The following is a 17311-nucleotide window of genomic DNA, read 5'->3' on the forward strand; positions in this document are numbered from 1 at the left end:
GCCCACAGAGCCACAAATGATTGCTGTGTGGCCCTTTACAGAACGTTTTGTACCTCTCTCTAGTCTAAGCTAATGGCAGCCTGTTAAAGGAGCTTTTGCTGTGATTGCTCTAAAATTTGGATTTAAATGATGATCTGTTTCTCCCAAATGCCAGTGAAAGCGAATACTGTATTGGCTACCTGAAGTGTAACATGAAGTTAGCTAAGACCTTTCCAGGTAATCCATGATTTACCTATGTGGTACGTGCCCCTGGGGGGAGTGACCATGTGAAAGGGAAAGTTTAAGGGTTCTAGTTTCTCCACAGCCCTGCCACAGTGAGGAGTTACGATTTTAATTGTGTAATAGGTAACATAGAAGCTAAGTGTTTTACTTTTTTTCCCTGGTGGTTTATTTTCTGCATTTTGTTGTGTGTAAAGTGCCCTTGACCGCTTACTAACTAGAGTCTGGAGTTTTAATCATTTCCATGAATTCTTGTATCTGTTTGGCATAGTAACCTATTGTACTGTGTAAGTATCATTGCCCATCATGTTCCCTTTTTTGGTAAAGTAATTATCAGAGTATGCAATTGAAGGCATTTGGAAAGAATATCACCTATAATTCTTCCATCCAGTTTTTTGTGATAGTCTTCCAGCTTTTGCCCATACGTTTGCATGTATTATGACTGAATGCTAGTTTCCTTTTTGTTTAGTGCACAGTCTGAGTTTTTTTATACTTAGTCAATTACAGTGCTTTTATCATGGTCAGATTTATCACCTATAGCATTTTGCAAATTGTTACTAAACCCCTCTGGAATTTATTGCCATTTCTGATGGGACTTCTGTAGCTAACTCAGTTTGGCTCTGTTCTGTTTTCTAGTTGCATAGCAACAGTTCTTAAGGCCTGAAATCTTTCGCTGTGTTTCTGTTTTTATCACATGCTAAGTTCACAGAGTAGTTTATATTTGTGGATTCTATTCAGTAGGACAGCTTTTCTGATTTTAACGAAGTAGTATATGTTAACCTTTGCCTCATAATTTGTGTTGAAATTTGGTAAGGACGATTCTTTATTTCCATATTTTTTTAGAAATTCTTGCTGTACCTGCCCACTTATTCTTTTTGATAAATTAGTTAACTTACAGAAAAACGTGTTAAGGGGAGTGTGGGTGGCTTACCTGACATTAATTGAAACTGACCTGGCAGCATTCAGCTAGCCCATTTCACTTTCATGGTATGTGGGGGGATCAGTTTACCTCCATGCTTCCCCTACGGGCAGAGCCAGGTTTGATTGAGGCCCCTGGTGGTATCTTTCATATCCTTCAAGGAGAACCCTATTCCTGGTCAGTGTCTCGTCTTTTCCCAGATTATACTTTCTGCCATAGTGAATGGCACAAAAATTACAGCAAACTATTACATTTACAGATTTATATTTATATTTATATTGTATATACATATACAGGTCCATATTTGTATTGCCTCTGATTGAACAGTTGGGGTGATTATTTCCCTAAGCATCACACAGGCAGTCATTATTTTACTTTCATTCTTGGACATGATACGTGATTCCAGTTGGACCATTTGAGTTGCACCAATGTTGCTTGCTTTCTTACTAGGGCATGGGTGTCAGTATATAATAGTTTCACTGTTGGGAATAAATTACTAAATACCTCTAACATTTTCCTGGAGTGGGAAGTTAAATATTTCCCAATGTCTTCTTGGCCAAAAAACAGTAGGGGCCTTTGAGATGTGTAACATACCTTTCTTTCCCCAGCAAATGGCTAGATTTTTACAGCTCAGAGCATATTCTGGGTTTTATCTGAACGTCTCCTGGGACCTGTCCTAGTAGAATATAGTGTTTCCTTAAACTTGGTAGCAGGTATTCCTTAGTATCTGATTGCCAACTTTGTATAAATTTGGTTAATTTCTCTTCCCATTTGTGATATTAAATAGAAAGCAAAAGGGTAATTGCTATATTACTATACCTATCTATACTGGTCATGTAGTGTGGTCGTGACCCCTTTATTTCTAATCAACTCCTAAGCTACTTGCTCGCAGCGAGTCCCCCTTCTCTAGAAACTGCCCTGTGTACAAAGGGAGCCCACGTCTCTGGTTAGCATTCTGTACAGATTCTCTGCCACGCTATCTCCAACCTGCATACTCCTAGTTCTGCTTCTTAGCTTGGTTTTAGAAACTGTTGGAGAAGGAAATTAAAATGGACTCTGTGTAAACTGAAAAAGATCAAGTAGATTCCAGCAGCATTTTCTGAGTACTTACCAACACTTGGTATAAAATACACTATTGTGGAGTTCTGACAACAGTCATGTCCATGTTACAAATTGGGAAACTGAGGCTCAGGGCCGTTAAGAAAAGTACCCACACATACAGTAGAGCCGGGGACCCATGACCTGCTCGTCGTACCACCCCTCCGTAGCTGAGGAAGTAGGTAAGGATTGTGCGCAGTGTGGAAACAAAACCCACCAGAGGGGAAGGATCGACGAGAACACTGTCGCCGCTTGGCAGGAGTCACCACGTCCTGAAGTACGGCCATCTCCTTCATGAATGTGTTCAGCAGTTTTTATCTTTCCTGTGTAGGATCATCTAAAGGACAAGGAGAAAGAAGATAGTGGTAACGCTGAGAAGTCTCTTAAGACTATGAGGACATCCTCGGTCAGCTTCCTAAGAGGCTGAAACAAATCTCAAACATGAAAATAGAGACTAAAAATAGATGGGTAAACAGCCACTGTCTGAGCCTGAGGAGTTTTTGATTCGCCTTCCCTGGTTGGATTTTTTGTGATTAATGTTAGTCAGTGGTCTTCAGTCCTGCCGCTCACGAGAATAATCTGGGCTGCTCCTAAAACTAGTGGCACCTGCCCCTCTCTGAGGCCAATGAATCAATCCCCAGAGGTTGTGTCTAGGCGCCAGGATCCTGGAGTTACCCACGTGATTGTGATGTGCTGAGAACTGTGTTAGATCCAGTAGACTGTTGGCCTAAGCCTAAGAGCCATGAACCACTTCAGAGGATGGGGTCCGAGATGCTGAAGGTTAGCACTTGAACACCTGGATTTGGAATGAAGTGGAAACAGAAGCTTTGGGAAATTGTCAAGGCATAGTCGCTGCCTTTGGGAAACTTCTAGATAAATGTGAGGCAGGGGGAAATACATAAATGTAGATGTGTTAGTCATCGTTTATGAACCCTATGACTTTGTGGCATGCGTTCCTGCTGTCCCTACCTCTCCCTCGAAGGCTTGTTTCATAGAAGTGGTTTCTGGGAATGTGCACCATGTTAACCCTCTTGTCCTTCATCCACAGCATCCTTAGGGGCTTTCTGGGTGGAGAACACAATTAGAAGAACGCATGTGAAAGGATGTACTCTTTTTCTTGATCTCTGGCTCCTTTCCTTGGCTGCCCCCTCACCGCAGTGCTCTCTGCATACTCGTCTGAGATTTGACATTACTACGCACAGTTGGTGTACGATAAATAACTGAATAGAGATACGAACCAACATCTAACCCTCTCTGGTGCATTCAGTGGGACCTTGAGCTTAGAGATCATCTCTCCAACGTCCCTAATTTTATACATGGCAAAGTACAAGTCCTGAATAAGGAGCGGAGACTTCCCAAATCATCAGGTAGCTGTTGACATGACATCTTGACCAACTCTTCCAAGGTGAACCAGAAATTATTCTTTCCAGGAGGCAAAGGCAAATCACTTGATCTCGCTACACTTCAGTGTATTAAGCTACAGAATCAAAATGCTAGCATCCGACCACAGGCTCGTCGTACCGGTACGGTTGAGAACATGGAGCGCAAGGTGTGGCACGTGGTAGGTGCCCAGTAGATGGTGACTGCTTTCATTACAGGAAGTTAGTGACACAGCACTTCCTGGATGAAATCAGCTTACTGCTAAGAACAAAGGCTGCATAGGGAGCTCTTAACCTTGGATGTTAATTACTTTAAGGTTTGTTAGCTGAAGGTCCCAGCTCTAAAAACTGACCATTTTCCAAGAAACAGCACTTTCAGTTTGTTTGTGCTTGGAGCGTGACTGGCTTTGGATCCTCTTCATTCACTGTAGCGGTTAACTTAACGTTTTGCCTCAGTTAACCTCGAGGATGAGTGCAGTGTGACCTTGACTTAAATGTTCTTGCTTCCAGGACAACAAGGCGTCATGTAATTTACCAGTCCACCATTAGGACTAGATCTTAAACCCCCTCCCGGAATTAGGTTGATAGGAATCTTTGCGGTTGCCATGTTACTCACATGCTCTGGCTGGACCGGGCTCTGTTTGTGGGATCAGTTCCTAACACACCCATGCCTTTTCTCTCCGCTCTGTGGCCTGACACACCATGCTGACGGTTACTGCCGCTCTATTTTCACCTTCCTACCTCCCTTGGGTTCCTCTTCCCCTAACTTAAAAGATGTAATACCTCTGACCAAATATATAGAATGAAGTGATCTGTCATTCTGTAAGAGGAATTGGCCATTACCAGCAAATATTATGTTGCATCCCTGAGTTGTATTTGCTGTAGTAAGTTTATTCTAAAACTTGCCAGGTGTTTTTATTTTCAGTTCTAAGCAGAAAATATTTATTAAACACCTACAGTGTGTTGGATTTTGTGCCAGTGGGCTCTTCAGTCTTCTGAGGAATTCTGAGGAATCCTGGGACCCACAGGACATAGATAGAACTCATTGAATGGGGGAAATGGCAGAGGGGTTGTCCAGGCAGAGGACACAGTGTGGGCCTATGGTGAAACCCGTTTACAACTTGCTTTGGCCTCACTTGGCGTACAGAAGGGCGGGTTTCTCCCGAGTGTGTTTATGGACACATGTCTACCTTCAGAGAGTGAACAGGACTCTAAAGAGAGAGGATGAGGGCATTAGTGGATGTTAGTCACTTTCTCTCAGCACAGACCTGGATGCCCCTCAGGGAAGGGTCCAGTGACCCTCGCCTACCTTAATGACCCTGTCATAGTCAGCCTGTACCCTCCTTCCCTATAAGAACAACCACAATCGTTACATGAAGGTAACACGAGCTTCGCACGTCCGTTGCATATGGTAGCACATTCTGTGTGAGATTTTTGTATTCTTTTTAGAAAATAGAATGGCTCTAGTTACATAGGAAGACCTTTCTGTTAGGAGACTGCTTTTAAAAACAATCTTTTGAATGACTCCATATTTCCCGATGTAAATATACAATGTCGTGATTTATTTTACTCTTCCCTTATTGTTGGATAGGTTGTTCACAGGGTCCCTCCCACACTCTTCATTTGGAAAAATTTCGGACCTTAGGAAAAGTTGTAAGAATACTACAGTTAACATCCATGTCTGGCACCTAGATCCACCAGTTACTTTGCCATATTTGCTTCTTATCTTTCCCCCCTCTGTCTATCCCTCTTCCTGTCTCTTGCCCTGCCCCTCTCTCAACACATGCCTTTTTGGCTGAACCATCTGAGAGTAAGTTGTAGAGAACGTGATTACCCCTAGTTACTTAAGTATGTGTATCCGAAGCATAAGAGTATTCTTATCATCATTGATCTCATAAGAAAACTGAATATTCAAATTTCTCCTCATGGCTGGCGGCTCCAGCACTGGACAGCTCAGGTCCAGAACATACTCAGAAGGCACTGTGGCCAAGGAGAGTGCTGAGCTGGACGCAGCAGGGCCCAGGAGGGGGCTTCGGCCTCAGTAGCGTACCACAGATAGAGGACGGGAGTGACAGATAGGGCTGGCTGGCTGAAAACCGGAGGATGAACTGGAAGTCTGCGAACAGTAGGGTCATCCTTTACCCCAACCATCGGAACATTAGTAGGTAGGTAATTATCTGTAGGGAAAGTAGAGGGTACCAGGGGACTCTTCTCTAATGGCATCGAGTGAACTACTTAAGGAGAATTAGGGATCCTGGTGTGCTGTTAGGGCCCCACCCAGAAGCCCTTAATAACCAGATATTTGCGGTCCTCACTTCATTCGTCTTTGAAGGCTGCTTCACCCTCAAGCATTACTGAACAAGCACAGGTCACCAGATGTCTGAGGGAAGTCCACAGTGAAAAACAAACTAAACTAAATAAATGGCTGCTCAAAAATGACACCAGAAGAAATAAGTTGAGGCAATCAAAGAGTGCTTTTGTTTTTTAAAGAGTGCTTTAAAATGTAATTTGAGGGGCGCCCGGGTGGCTCAGTCGGTTGAGCGTCCGACTTCGGCTCAGGTCATGATCTCGCGGCCCGTGGGTTCGAGCCCCGCGTCGGGCTCTGTGCTGACAGCTCAGGGCCTGGAGCCTGTTTCGGATTCCGTGTCTCCCTCTTTCTCTGACCCTCCCCTGTTCATGCTCTCTCTCTGTCTCAAAAATAAATAAATGTTAAAAAAATTTTAATAAAATGTAATTTGAGAAATCATCCTCTGCACCTCCTCATGATCATAGGGCAAATCCTATTTTCTAAAGATGGCCACACTGATGCTTTCCTACCGTGTGCCCTCACCATCCCTCTCTCAAGAGGAGGAAGGATCTGTCCCCTTCTCCTGGGATCTGGACAAGCTTTGTGACTAGCTGTTTGACTTCCGAGCCTGGATCATAAAAGGCCATGCAGCTTCACCTTGTTCACCGAACCCGTGCAAGAATCCAGCTAACCCAAGGCCGCCATGCTGTGAGCAGGCCGATGGAGAGGCCACCAGATAGTGCTCTGGTAGGCAATCCTAGTTGGCAAGTCATCGGCCCAAGGTTCAGACTTCTAAATGAGGAGCCTTCGGAACTTCCAGGTCCCCCGTCTAGTCACTGCCTCCTCAGCCCCAGCCTTTGAGTTTTCCAGCTGAGGTCCCAGACGAGCTATCCCTCCTGCATCCTGTCTGAATTCCTAACCCATGGCATTGGTGAGCATAATGAAATAGACATTGAGCTGAAAGAAGTAGTGTCACGTCTGGATGTTGTCGGGGCATTGAATTTGCCAGGGAATGCGGTGTGTGTGAAATCCCGTCTTTGGCTCTGATGTTTCTGGCTATTAGTAATAATAACCAAAACACGGTCTGACCTAGAATAGAGGCAGCCTTAATTTTGGTAGACGCCCCAGTCTACATATCTTGATGTCTACACTCAGGAATAAGTTTTCCCAGATAAAGGAAATCTGTGAAACTTCTCAGGCAGTGAAGTACTACTTCTGGACACAGAGTAAATATTTTAAAAGTATAAGTGAAGGACACTTTTCTTTTGAAGGCCAATTAATCATTGTTTAGCCCTGGCAAGTCCAAAAATTAATTGATCATGGTTCTAAAATTCAGTGTTTTCAAAAGATCGAAATCTTATAAATGTAACTGGAGAAAAACCGGAGCTGTCCCTAAGATATTATTTTCTCAGTTACGTTTTCCCCATTTCAGTATGGTTAATGGTAAAAATACATTGCAGACTCATACACGTAATTGACAGTATTTAGAAAAAAACAGCATAACTAGAATGAGCTGATCAATCTGTTGGTTTTTGATGCCTTGCTATAGTTTTCCCTGTTACTGCTCTCCTTTTTCACTCCGTGATTCCATTACTACCTCTCCCAAACCACCCCCCACCCCCCGCAAGTGTTAAAGCTGAAATATGTGGACAAAGCCCACTAGTAATGCAGACAGGGGACTCTCCATTTTGGGGGGCATGTGCTCAACCCTCTGCTTCAATTATAAGAGACATTATCAGGTCACTTTATTAACTGAAGAAATATTTTTTTCTGCTTCCTGTAAATTAATCAGGAAGAGGATTAAAGATTTACCAGACAGAGGCCACGATGGAAACCAGGTATAAAGAATAAGTCTGAACTCTTGCTCTCAGAAGGCTAGTCAAACGCTCCTTTCTTATCGGTAACCGTCACCGAGAGGGCTCCCTGCACTTGCTCAAAAGTCATTTGTGTTTCTGTGTCTGTTCATCCTGTGTCTTGGTGAATGGAAAGTTATTTGGAACCTCTTTAGACAAAGCAAATCATATGTAGTAATTGTCTCCAACTTCTCAATGAAAGGGCAAAGTTTGAAAAACCGAGAACAGAAGAGAATTGAAAGGTCATCATATGAGCATGAGAAACTAAAGAAATACGCACCGGGGCACCTGGGTGGCTCAGTCGGTTAGGCGGCCGACTTCGGCTCAGGTCATGATCTCGCGGTCCGTGAGTTCAAGCCCCGCGTCGGGCTCTGTTCTGACAGCTCAGAGCCTGGAGCCTGTTTCAGATCTGTGTCTCCCTCTCTCTCTGACCCTCCCCCGTTCATGCTCTGTCTCTCTCTGTCTCAAAAATAAATAAATGTTAAAAAAAAATTTAAAAAAAGAAATACACACGAATGTAGTTAAGCTCAGAATCTTCCCTGCCCTTCACCCACTCCCTCATCATCCTTCCAACAGATACTAGGAAAAAATTTAACTGGTAAAATTGAATAAGGCAAAGCATATAGAGAAATGTGGAATAAAAATGGAAAATCAAAATTAAGGAATGTAGGGAAGCCAAGTAAGTGGGGAAAAAATGAAGCTGAATAACTGGAAAGAATAACTGGAAAATACTGGATATGCCAGAAGACTTAGAAAACTTGAGGCCTTCCGAGAGGACATTCAATTACAACCAAAAGGATTTTTTTAGGTTTACTTAAAAAAAAAATTGTCAGAACCCTTTGATTTAATTTAAACTGAATATCCAATATTAATACATGGGATAAAATACTTTCAACTTACATAAGGAAAACCACAGAAAGGTTAAAAAAAATTGGGCCTTTCATATTTATTTTTAGGTTCACTAATTAACTAAAAAAGGCTTACCCCCCTGTATAATTAAGGTACCTGAGTACAAAGAATTAATCTCTAAAGCTAAAGAAGAATGTAGGAGTCAAAACAGATTTTTCAGGTATTGTTTCTTAAAACTACAAACTTCCGAAAGTATTCTCTGTTCTTCCAGTAAATCATTGAGGAGCTGCCGTAGATGAGGTACTCCCATTGGTGCCATGGTTGGGGGGGGGTGTCTAGAGACAAAACATGGTTGTTTCTATGGTGGTTGACAACAGGCTGATCATCCAAGATGGCTAGAATAAAGGCTTCCTGGTATTTGGTTATCTTAGACCATTCCTAGTTGTTGAATTTTCTAGTTTGTGCAGAGTTGACCGATGTATGCGTCAAGGCCTTTTATTTCAAAATAAATAAAAGTGGTAGGTAGGGACACAACATACTTTAATCCCTCTTAATCCCTTTTTAATTATGTAGAATCACCAAATGAGCGGAGGCAACCACACTGAACCAGAATGCAGCCGGGCTCTCGGGGGTTTAGCAAGTATCAGATGATTTGGTCTGGCACCCTGTGGCCTCAGGCTTCTCTGCTTTATCATTGCTGGCATCATTAGTGATGGCTATTTAATGAGCCCCCTCTTCTAAATTTTAAGACGTTGTTAATGTTAAAGGTTAAGCACTTTTTAACCCTTAACGCAGTTCTGTGAAACAGGTACTGTTCTTATTTTACAGCTGGCTACACTGAGGCTTAGAAGAGTCATGTCACCTTCATAGAGCTCCTGAGCCTCAAGTCAGGATTCAAACCCAAGTCTAAGTCTGGCACATGATCTTGGTGTTACTGTTCTGTGGGTCTACAGCCTTTTTTTTTTCTTAAGTTTATTTATTTATTTTCAGAGGGACACAGAGAGAGAGAAAGTGGGGAAGGGGTAGAGAAAGAGAGGAAGAGAGAGAGAGAATCCCAAGCAGGCTCCGTACCACCAGCGCAGAACCTGATGCGGGGCTCGGACTCATGAAACGCGGGATCGTGACCTGAGCTGAAGTTAGAGACTTAACCCGACTGAGCCACCCAGGTGCCCCAAGTCTGCAGTTTTTTATCTGAATTTTCAAGTCCAAAAACCTCTAAAACTTGAAGTTGTTTTCTCATGCCTTTGGTGGCAAAACATGACCTGAACTTATTTGAGGCCATGGTCTCTGTCCTGCTCTCTGTAAATGTTTGCAGATTTCACTGCAGCTGTATTGTGTCTGTATAATAGACCATGTTGCACAATACGTGTACATACTCCTTTTTACCTTCCTAAAATCTGATAACCTTGAAATTCTGAAACCATCTAGCCCTGTGGGTTTCCAGCACAGACAGGGACCTGACCGCCCCTTGCCACCTGCCAGCCTGCCCCCACTTCTCCTGGTCCTTCCCCTTCCCCTTCCCCTTCCCCTTCCCCTGACCCTAGGCTTCCAATTTGCTGCTACTGACGCGGACATGGCAGTTTGAAAATGGAAACTTTTTGTGTCAAGAAACTCAGGTAATTTTTTTAAATCCCAAGTTCATACTGCCACTCACCATTCTGATTCAACCCCCGTGGGCTTCTTCTCTCCTGTTCCCTCACTTCCTTCTCCTCCAGGGAGTACTTCATCATTTCTTTTGTGCTTAAAAAAAAAAAAGGTGTCTTTTCTATTTAACCAGGATGCTAAGTATTTCTCCTAGTGTGTGAAAAGTTAGATGTACCTTTTACCTTAGATAATAACACGTGCTTCATTTTGTGTGCAATTCACTATGATTTAAAAATCAGCATTTTTAGTGCATTTAAAATGATTCGTGTCTAAGAATTACATGAAACATTTTAGGAATGATATATATTACCTGAAGCAAAGCAGCCGGAGTCCTTTTAAATGTTAATCATCTAAAGCCAAATAAGTGTGCATAGAGGAGGTGATGGAAGGTCGTTGCTGGGATACCACGCCCTTCTTCCTTAGTTGGGGGAAAAGTGGAAGACAGAATCATTGATTAAAGATGTACCCAGGGCCTTCATTCAGTATATTCACTTAGAATAACCGAAGTAAGGGATGAATTGTTTAAGACTAATCTTTTACTCTAACTTTTTTTAAAATGGAGAATGGGACTCAGGGGTCAGTAGGAGAAAGAAAGGTTCTGCAGATGACTTTCAAAAGTGGATTCTTTATTTCTAGTCTTATTCAGCGGGAAGAGGAAAGGAATAAACCAGAACTTGGCTGCAAGTGTTAGCAAATCAGATTTACTTCTGGATCTCTGATTTGTGGCCTGTATCATGTTTGGAGGAATGGGAAGAGTTGGAGGAGGGTGGAGGAGAAGGGAAAAGGGGCGATGGGCATTGAGGAGGGCACTTGTTGGAATGAGCACTGGGTGTTGTAAGTGATGAATCACCAGAATCTACCTCCAAAACCAAGAGCACGCTGTATATACTGTACGTTAGCTAACTTGACAATAAATTACATTAAAAAAAAAAAAGAATAAAGGAAGGAAAAAGAAGATTGTTACTTGAGCCTTGCTTGTTTCTCTCTGAGCCTGGTCTCAAGGTTGCCCATCTCTGAACATCCTCCCAGCAGTATGGAGCATCAGGAAGGCCTGTGGAATGTGAAGGAGTTGGGATGGACCCATAAGTATCATGGAGAGTAGGAGAAGGACTAATGTTTATGGCTCACCTGCTCTGTGTCAGGCTCCATACACGTTATCACATTTAGTCTTTACAGAAACTGAATTTTCATCCCCATTTTACAGGTTAAGGCAGCTGAGATTTAGAGTGATTAAGAAGCTTACCCAAGGTTTCCTACCCCCAAAATGGAGGAGTTGGGGCCGAAGCACATTTCTGTCCCCAAAGCTCATGTCCTTTCTGTCATGAACCCCATCCCCCAACCATCATCCAGGTTTACAGCAGGACCTGGGGAGTGGGGGGCAAAACCTACGTGGAACCACTCTGGTCACAGAGCAGCTGGGGAAGTGGTTCATGTTTCCTCATTCTGCTGGCTGGGTACCTTTTCTCTCTCTCTGCCCTAGTTACATAAATTTTATGCACCACCAGCTCAGGGCGACCGACAGAAGACTCTCTGACCTCTGTCTTTGTGGTCGACACTGTGTCGTACCCTCTCGGACTTGCCATAGTAGGTCACTCTGCTTCTGAGTACACCTGTGAGCTGGTATCTCTGGCACGTCCTGAGCCCTGTGTCCCGATCAGAGTACGTCTGTGGCCACTTCCCAGAGTGACAAAGCTCTGGTTCCTGGAGAAACACGTTTGAAGAAAACCTTAGGAATGAGTCAACATGCAGTAGGTGAATATTTGTGGAATGAGTGGATCTGTTGCATTCTGGAAACCCCTGTAAACAGGAGTGGATTTGCATGTTCTCCTGCTTTTGTACTTGGCAGCTTTCCCACAGTGTTTATTTGAAAACAAGTTCAGATTATATCCCAGGTCACTTTTATATTACTGCTGGTAACCCTAGCAATGTATTTGTGTTAGAAAAAAAAAACTGCTTTCAAGGTTGCCTCTTGGAATAAATGTTCTTTTTCTATTCTAATTAAATTTTCTTCAGCTTGCAATTTCAGAGGATAAACATTTAGCTGGAGACCCTAGGATTGTTTAATTTTCTCTTTTTAAGCAGTAACTGTGCCGTCACGAGAGCACTCTGTTATTGCATCTGTTAGATTATAAAATCATGGAACATTTATTATCTCTTAATAGGGAGAGATAATGCGTGTGAGAAGACTTCATATATGTTTCTGCGAAAGGAGCTTCCTGTACGACTGGCTAACACGATGAGAGAAGTTAATCTTCTGCCGGATAACTTGCTTAACCGCCCTTCGGTGGGGTTGGTACAGAGTTGGTGAGTAAATAATGTGGCTTTAGATGGGTCTTCCCATGATGCTCTGGACACTTGGCATTGAGACCATTCTCCCTAAAAGTACACGTATGCCAGTGTAGGAATGAGTCATTTGGGATAGCTGAGTTTTCCAAGCAGTTATATGTGTTTCTTCGTTTGTTTTTGTGACAACTTAAAATTGTCTTAATGAAAATACTTCTCACATGTACTAACCGCTTTCTTCTCAAATCTTATTTTTCTGGTTATAAGTGTAATTGCCCATCGGAACAAAAATTGGTACAGAAAAATATACAGGAATAACAATGCTGTGACCTCTGGGCACTGGTCTGCCATCCTTTGGGTAAGGGAATGTTGCCACTTTGATCAAGTCTCAGCCTTGCTCCTTTTGTTTTCCTGTTGAAGGAGTTTCTTGGAGGCAGTATTTCTTTTCGAGAAAATGAAGTTGTTTAAAGGGGAACCTTGGATTGTAAAAATATCAGTACCTAATGTGCTTCCTTTGCCTTGTGAAAAATAGAAAAAATCTGAGCAAAGTGTGACATCAAGTTTGATCGGGTACAGCTCTGACACTTCAGGCATGGTTACTGAATTGGGACAGTCAAATGTGTCACCAAACCAGTCACTAGGTGAGCAGGGTGAGGTTGGCGAGTGGTAGGGTGTAAGAGCAGGTGGTGTATTTTCAGAAAGGCATCTGCGTATGGTCAAGAAACACTTGCATGTCTCCTGTGTATTATAAAAAGCAAGGTAGAAGTCACCAAGAAAGCTGGACGAGTTAAGGAGGCCAGATAAAAAAGTGTTCTCAAGCCAGTACAGAGGAAGCGCACAGAGGGTGTTGGGGGGGGTGGGGGGGGGTGAAGAGGCTGCTGTGGCTTTGCACTGCCCCTGGGTAGATGGGTGGAGGGGGCAGGGGCAGGGACAGCATTTTAGGGGAAGGGAATGATGGGGACAGATAGAAGGCGAACGGAGCTATTAATTGGTTGGCATTTAAAGGGTTAATGGCAGCCAGGCTACCGAAGGAGAATGGACATTCAGCCGTGATTCCTCAGTAATATTAATTATAATCTGTTCTTAGGGCTAAGCTTGAATTGTCTGAGAAGCAGTATATTGGGTGGGCACCAGTCTCCGTTCCAGACAAGCAGCGGCTCCTCGCTGTGGCAGGCTCGGGGGCCCTGGGGTCCGGGGCGGGTCAGAGAGCTGGCCACGGTGACTTGGCTCTCAAAGTAGGTTGCTTTCCACCCCAGATGCGTAGCTCATTTCCGGATCGACGAGTGTTTGTTTGCGTGAGACTTCTTGATTGCTTCGAGACCATCATCAGAAAATTTTCTCCAGAAAATGTGAATTCACTATCAGGGTCATTGTCGTGGGGATTGTAGGTTGGCTAGATGACCGTCAAGTCCCCTGGGCCTGGTGGCGGAGGCTGACAGTCAAACCTATTGCTTATGTAAAAGCTACTTCACGGGCTTCAAAGTGATTTGCTGGCAAAGTATAGACTCAGATGACCGGGTCAGCTCTTTTTTTTGTCTCCTGTTTGTCTTCCATAGCCATTCCAAACTTATGCATGTCATTTTTAACTTTTTTTTAAATTCAACTTTGAAATAATTCCCAATGTAACAGAAAGGTTTGCAAGACTAGTAGCAAGAATTCCCATATACCTTCGCCCGGATTCACTAATTGTTAACATCTGGCAGCATTTCTTCTGCTCTTCTCATATTCATTCTCTCTCTATGCACGTATGTATATATGTGTGTATGTTTATGGTATATCACACATGTGGTACATATATGGCACACATTATTTTTTTCCCTAAACCATTTGGGTTAACGGTAGACATCATGTCCCTCTACCCCTAAATGCTTTAGTATATATCTCTTTCAGAACAACTCTTAGAAATCCATAGTATGGTTATCAAATTTGGGAACTTAACATTGATGCAGTAATATTTTCTTTTTTTTAATGTTTATTTTTGAGAGAGAGAGAGAGAGAGGGAGAGGGAGACAGAGGATCTGAAGCGGGCTCTGTGCTGACAGCAGAGAGCCCGAAGCAAGGCTTGGACTCATGAACCGTGAGATCATGACCTGAGCCGAAGTCAGATGCTTAACCGACTGAGCCACCCAGGTGCCCCAGTCCAGTGATATTTTCTAATATGGGACAACTTGTTCCCATTTCATGAATTGGCCTAACAGTGCTCTTTTTGTTTTAAGTAACCCTCCCCCCCCCCCCCAATTTAGAATTTAGAAATCTAGTTTAGGATCACACATTGTGCTTAGCTGTTGTTTCCTTTTCCTCTTAATAGTGACTCTTACTTAAAACAGGCTGTGAAGCCCACCTCGTTAGAGCGTGTTCTCCTTGTTCTCTTGAATTGCGGGCTGGGCAGCTCCACGTGATCTTTGGCTCCTCTCTGTTCATGACTTGGCTCTTTAGATGAACTACCCCTCTGGAAAGGATGGGTTACCTCCCTAGAATTCTGCGGGCGTGTTAGATAGAGGGCCTTATTGCGTATGGCTGACTTTGGCCTTTCCGAGAGGTTTGACCTGAAGATTTCAACAGTACCTAACTCATAGCCTGATGTGCCCAGAGGCTTTTAAAAAATATATCTGGAGATGAGCATACTTTTAGTGTCATGCATTGTTACAAAGTTCAAGTGAGGCTGATTAATAAAATATTATTCCTGTTGATGTATTTATGTGCTCCACAGTCAGTTTTTGTTGTTGGAGTACCTCATCGTCTCTCCAAAGCTGGTTAGTAGGATTAGTGGTAATTAATTGTTCGAAATAATTATATTCAGGGATAATTCTTTCCGGGCATGTTCAGATCCAAAGCAGAGATGGTGCACGTCTGAGTAATTGGCATCTCTGAATCCCCTCCAGATCCAGCAGGTTCTGTCTGGATACAGCTGCTCCAGTAATGTGCCTCTCTCAATCCCATTTTTCTCTGTTCTCCAGATATTTATTTTGGACACATTATTTCCTGTACTGACCCCTGATTGAGATATGTAGCTATTTTTAATCCAGAAGCTGTTTCTGAGGACCAGAGAGGCATTCCTTCTCCTCCAATGCAGTATTGATGAGATTGGTTTAACTCTGAGAAGGAACATTTATTTGTAGTTTCCAAGTTCGTAGCGTGTGCTTTGGTGTCACATAGTGTTTCTTACAGTAGATATGTACTTTTTGGCTAATCAAACTGTAGATTTGGTGTACCAGTTAGAATGTGTTTGTGAATAGCAGAAAACCCAACGAAACAATAAATTGGCTCCTGTAGCCAGAAGGATGAGCTTTTGGTGTTGGTTCAATTCAGAGATTCATGAGGTTATCCAGGCCCTGCTTTCCACGGCATTAGCTTTATTTTCAGGCTGGGTTTCCTCCTGGTGACAGAATAGCTACAACATCTCCAGGCTCCACACCCACATGGCACACTGTACAAAAAGCAGAGTGAGGTAATTTCTTTCCCAAAGTCCTGGACCATGTCTTCTCTTTCACTGGCCTGAATTGGGGCGGTATGACCATTCCTGAGCCGGTCCCTGTGTTCAGGGGAATGCCTATTGGACTAGTTAGTCATCAGTGATGAGAAAAATACCATTACCCAGAGAAAAATCAGGCCACCCAGGAGCTTTGCATGGCATCAGCTTCCCCTGCAGCACCTGGGCTACATGGTGGGGAGGGGGAGATAGGGGAGATACCAGAGTGAAAATTTGGGCTGCTGTTAGGACGTGGGAAAGGAGGAATGGATGGCAATGAACACAGTTGGCAATTAACACAGTAACTCATCTTTTTAAGGTATATGCAGAGCTTTCTTGAACTCCTAGAATACGAGAATAAGAGCCCTGAGGATCCACAGGTCTTGGATAAGTAAGTATGGTACCAAACTTACCTGAAAGTACAAACTTCTACGTTAAAAAATGTGTTGGTAAATGGAACTCGTGGCATTAAGAACCAAGAAGTTTAATTTGGACAAAAGCACTAGGTTTGTTAATGGGTAACAACTTGACGTCACATGTTTAATTTGAGTTAAGAATTTAACGTAGCACAAAAGGAATAATGACTTCAACATTGTTTCACGGTCTAGTTCTTACTGCTTTTACTCATGGTGAACTGGCGCAGGCCCCTCACTGTAAATATCGCAGTAAATGTTCCACCTAGTGGTGGTTTTAAGAATGCAGTGGCCTCTATATAGACACGAATTTATCTATTCAGTCCTTTACAGATATTGGTTTTTTTTTTAATTTTCAAGGCGATATAACATTTGAGCTCGGAAAAACTGTAATGCTTTTATTTTGGAGCAGCATAAATGAGTGTGCTTTTAATATAATGACCTGAATTCTGTTCTTGCTATGACGCATGAAGACTGCTGAATTCTCAAATTCTCTTGCAGATGGAAAATGTTTCTGTTTTTTTCATTTTCATTTAACTGAAAAACACTAACCCCAGCTCTGAGTGTGGTTTTCTTTTTTACCCCAAGAGAAATTAAGTATCCCCTTCACATCACTTTCCTCCTGTTTCGCATACACACGAGCGAATACGCAGGGCAGGCCTGTTGTCCTGAAGAATTTCTACGTAGAAGCCTGGTCCGCATAGTTGTGGCACCAAACGCCTTATATAGGCGTTCCGGAAAAAGAACCAAGAAACTTTGTGTTATTCACGCAACCTTAGCTCGAGGCATTGAACCCAGCCCTTTCAATGTACAGCTCAGGGAACTGAAGTCAGAGAAGTGAACTGACTTGCCCCACGTGGTAATATTCGCTAGTAGCAGAACTTGGATCCGTAAGTCA

The 17311-nt window shown here is 43.0% G+C and overlaps 1 protein-coding gene across 2 annotated transcripts in view; it reads left to right on the plus strand.

The window, feature by feature from the left end:
- The window catches only part of PDK3 (pyruvate dehydrogenase kinase 3), a 66526-nt gene that overhangs the window by 10440 nt on the left and 38775 nt on the right, over window positions 1–17311 (plus strand). For both annotated transcript variants that reach the window (XM_042975333.1, XM_042975332.1), the window contains exons 2-3: window positions 12411–12552; window positions 16320–16391. In XM_042975333.1, the coding sequence (XP_042831267.1) occupies window positions 12411–12552; window positions 16320–16391 (214 nt within the window). The remainder of the gene's footprint in view (window positions 1–12410; window positions 12553–16319; window positions 16392–17311) is intronic.

Source organism: Panthera tigris, chromosome X (assembly GCF_018350195.1).
Source record: "Panthera tigris isolate Pti1 chromosome X, P.tigris_Pti1_mat1.1, whole genome shotgun sequence".
Classification (NCBI taxonomy): Eukaryota; Metazoa; Chordata; class Mammalia; order Carnivora; family Felidae; genus Panthera; species Panthera tigris.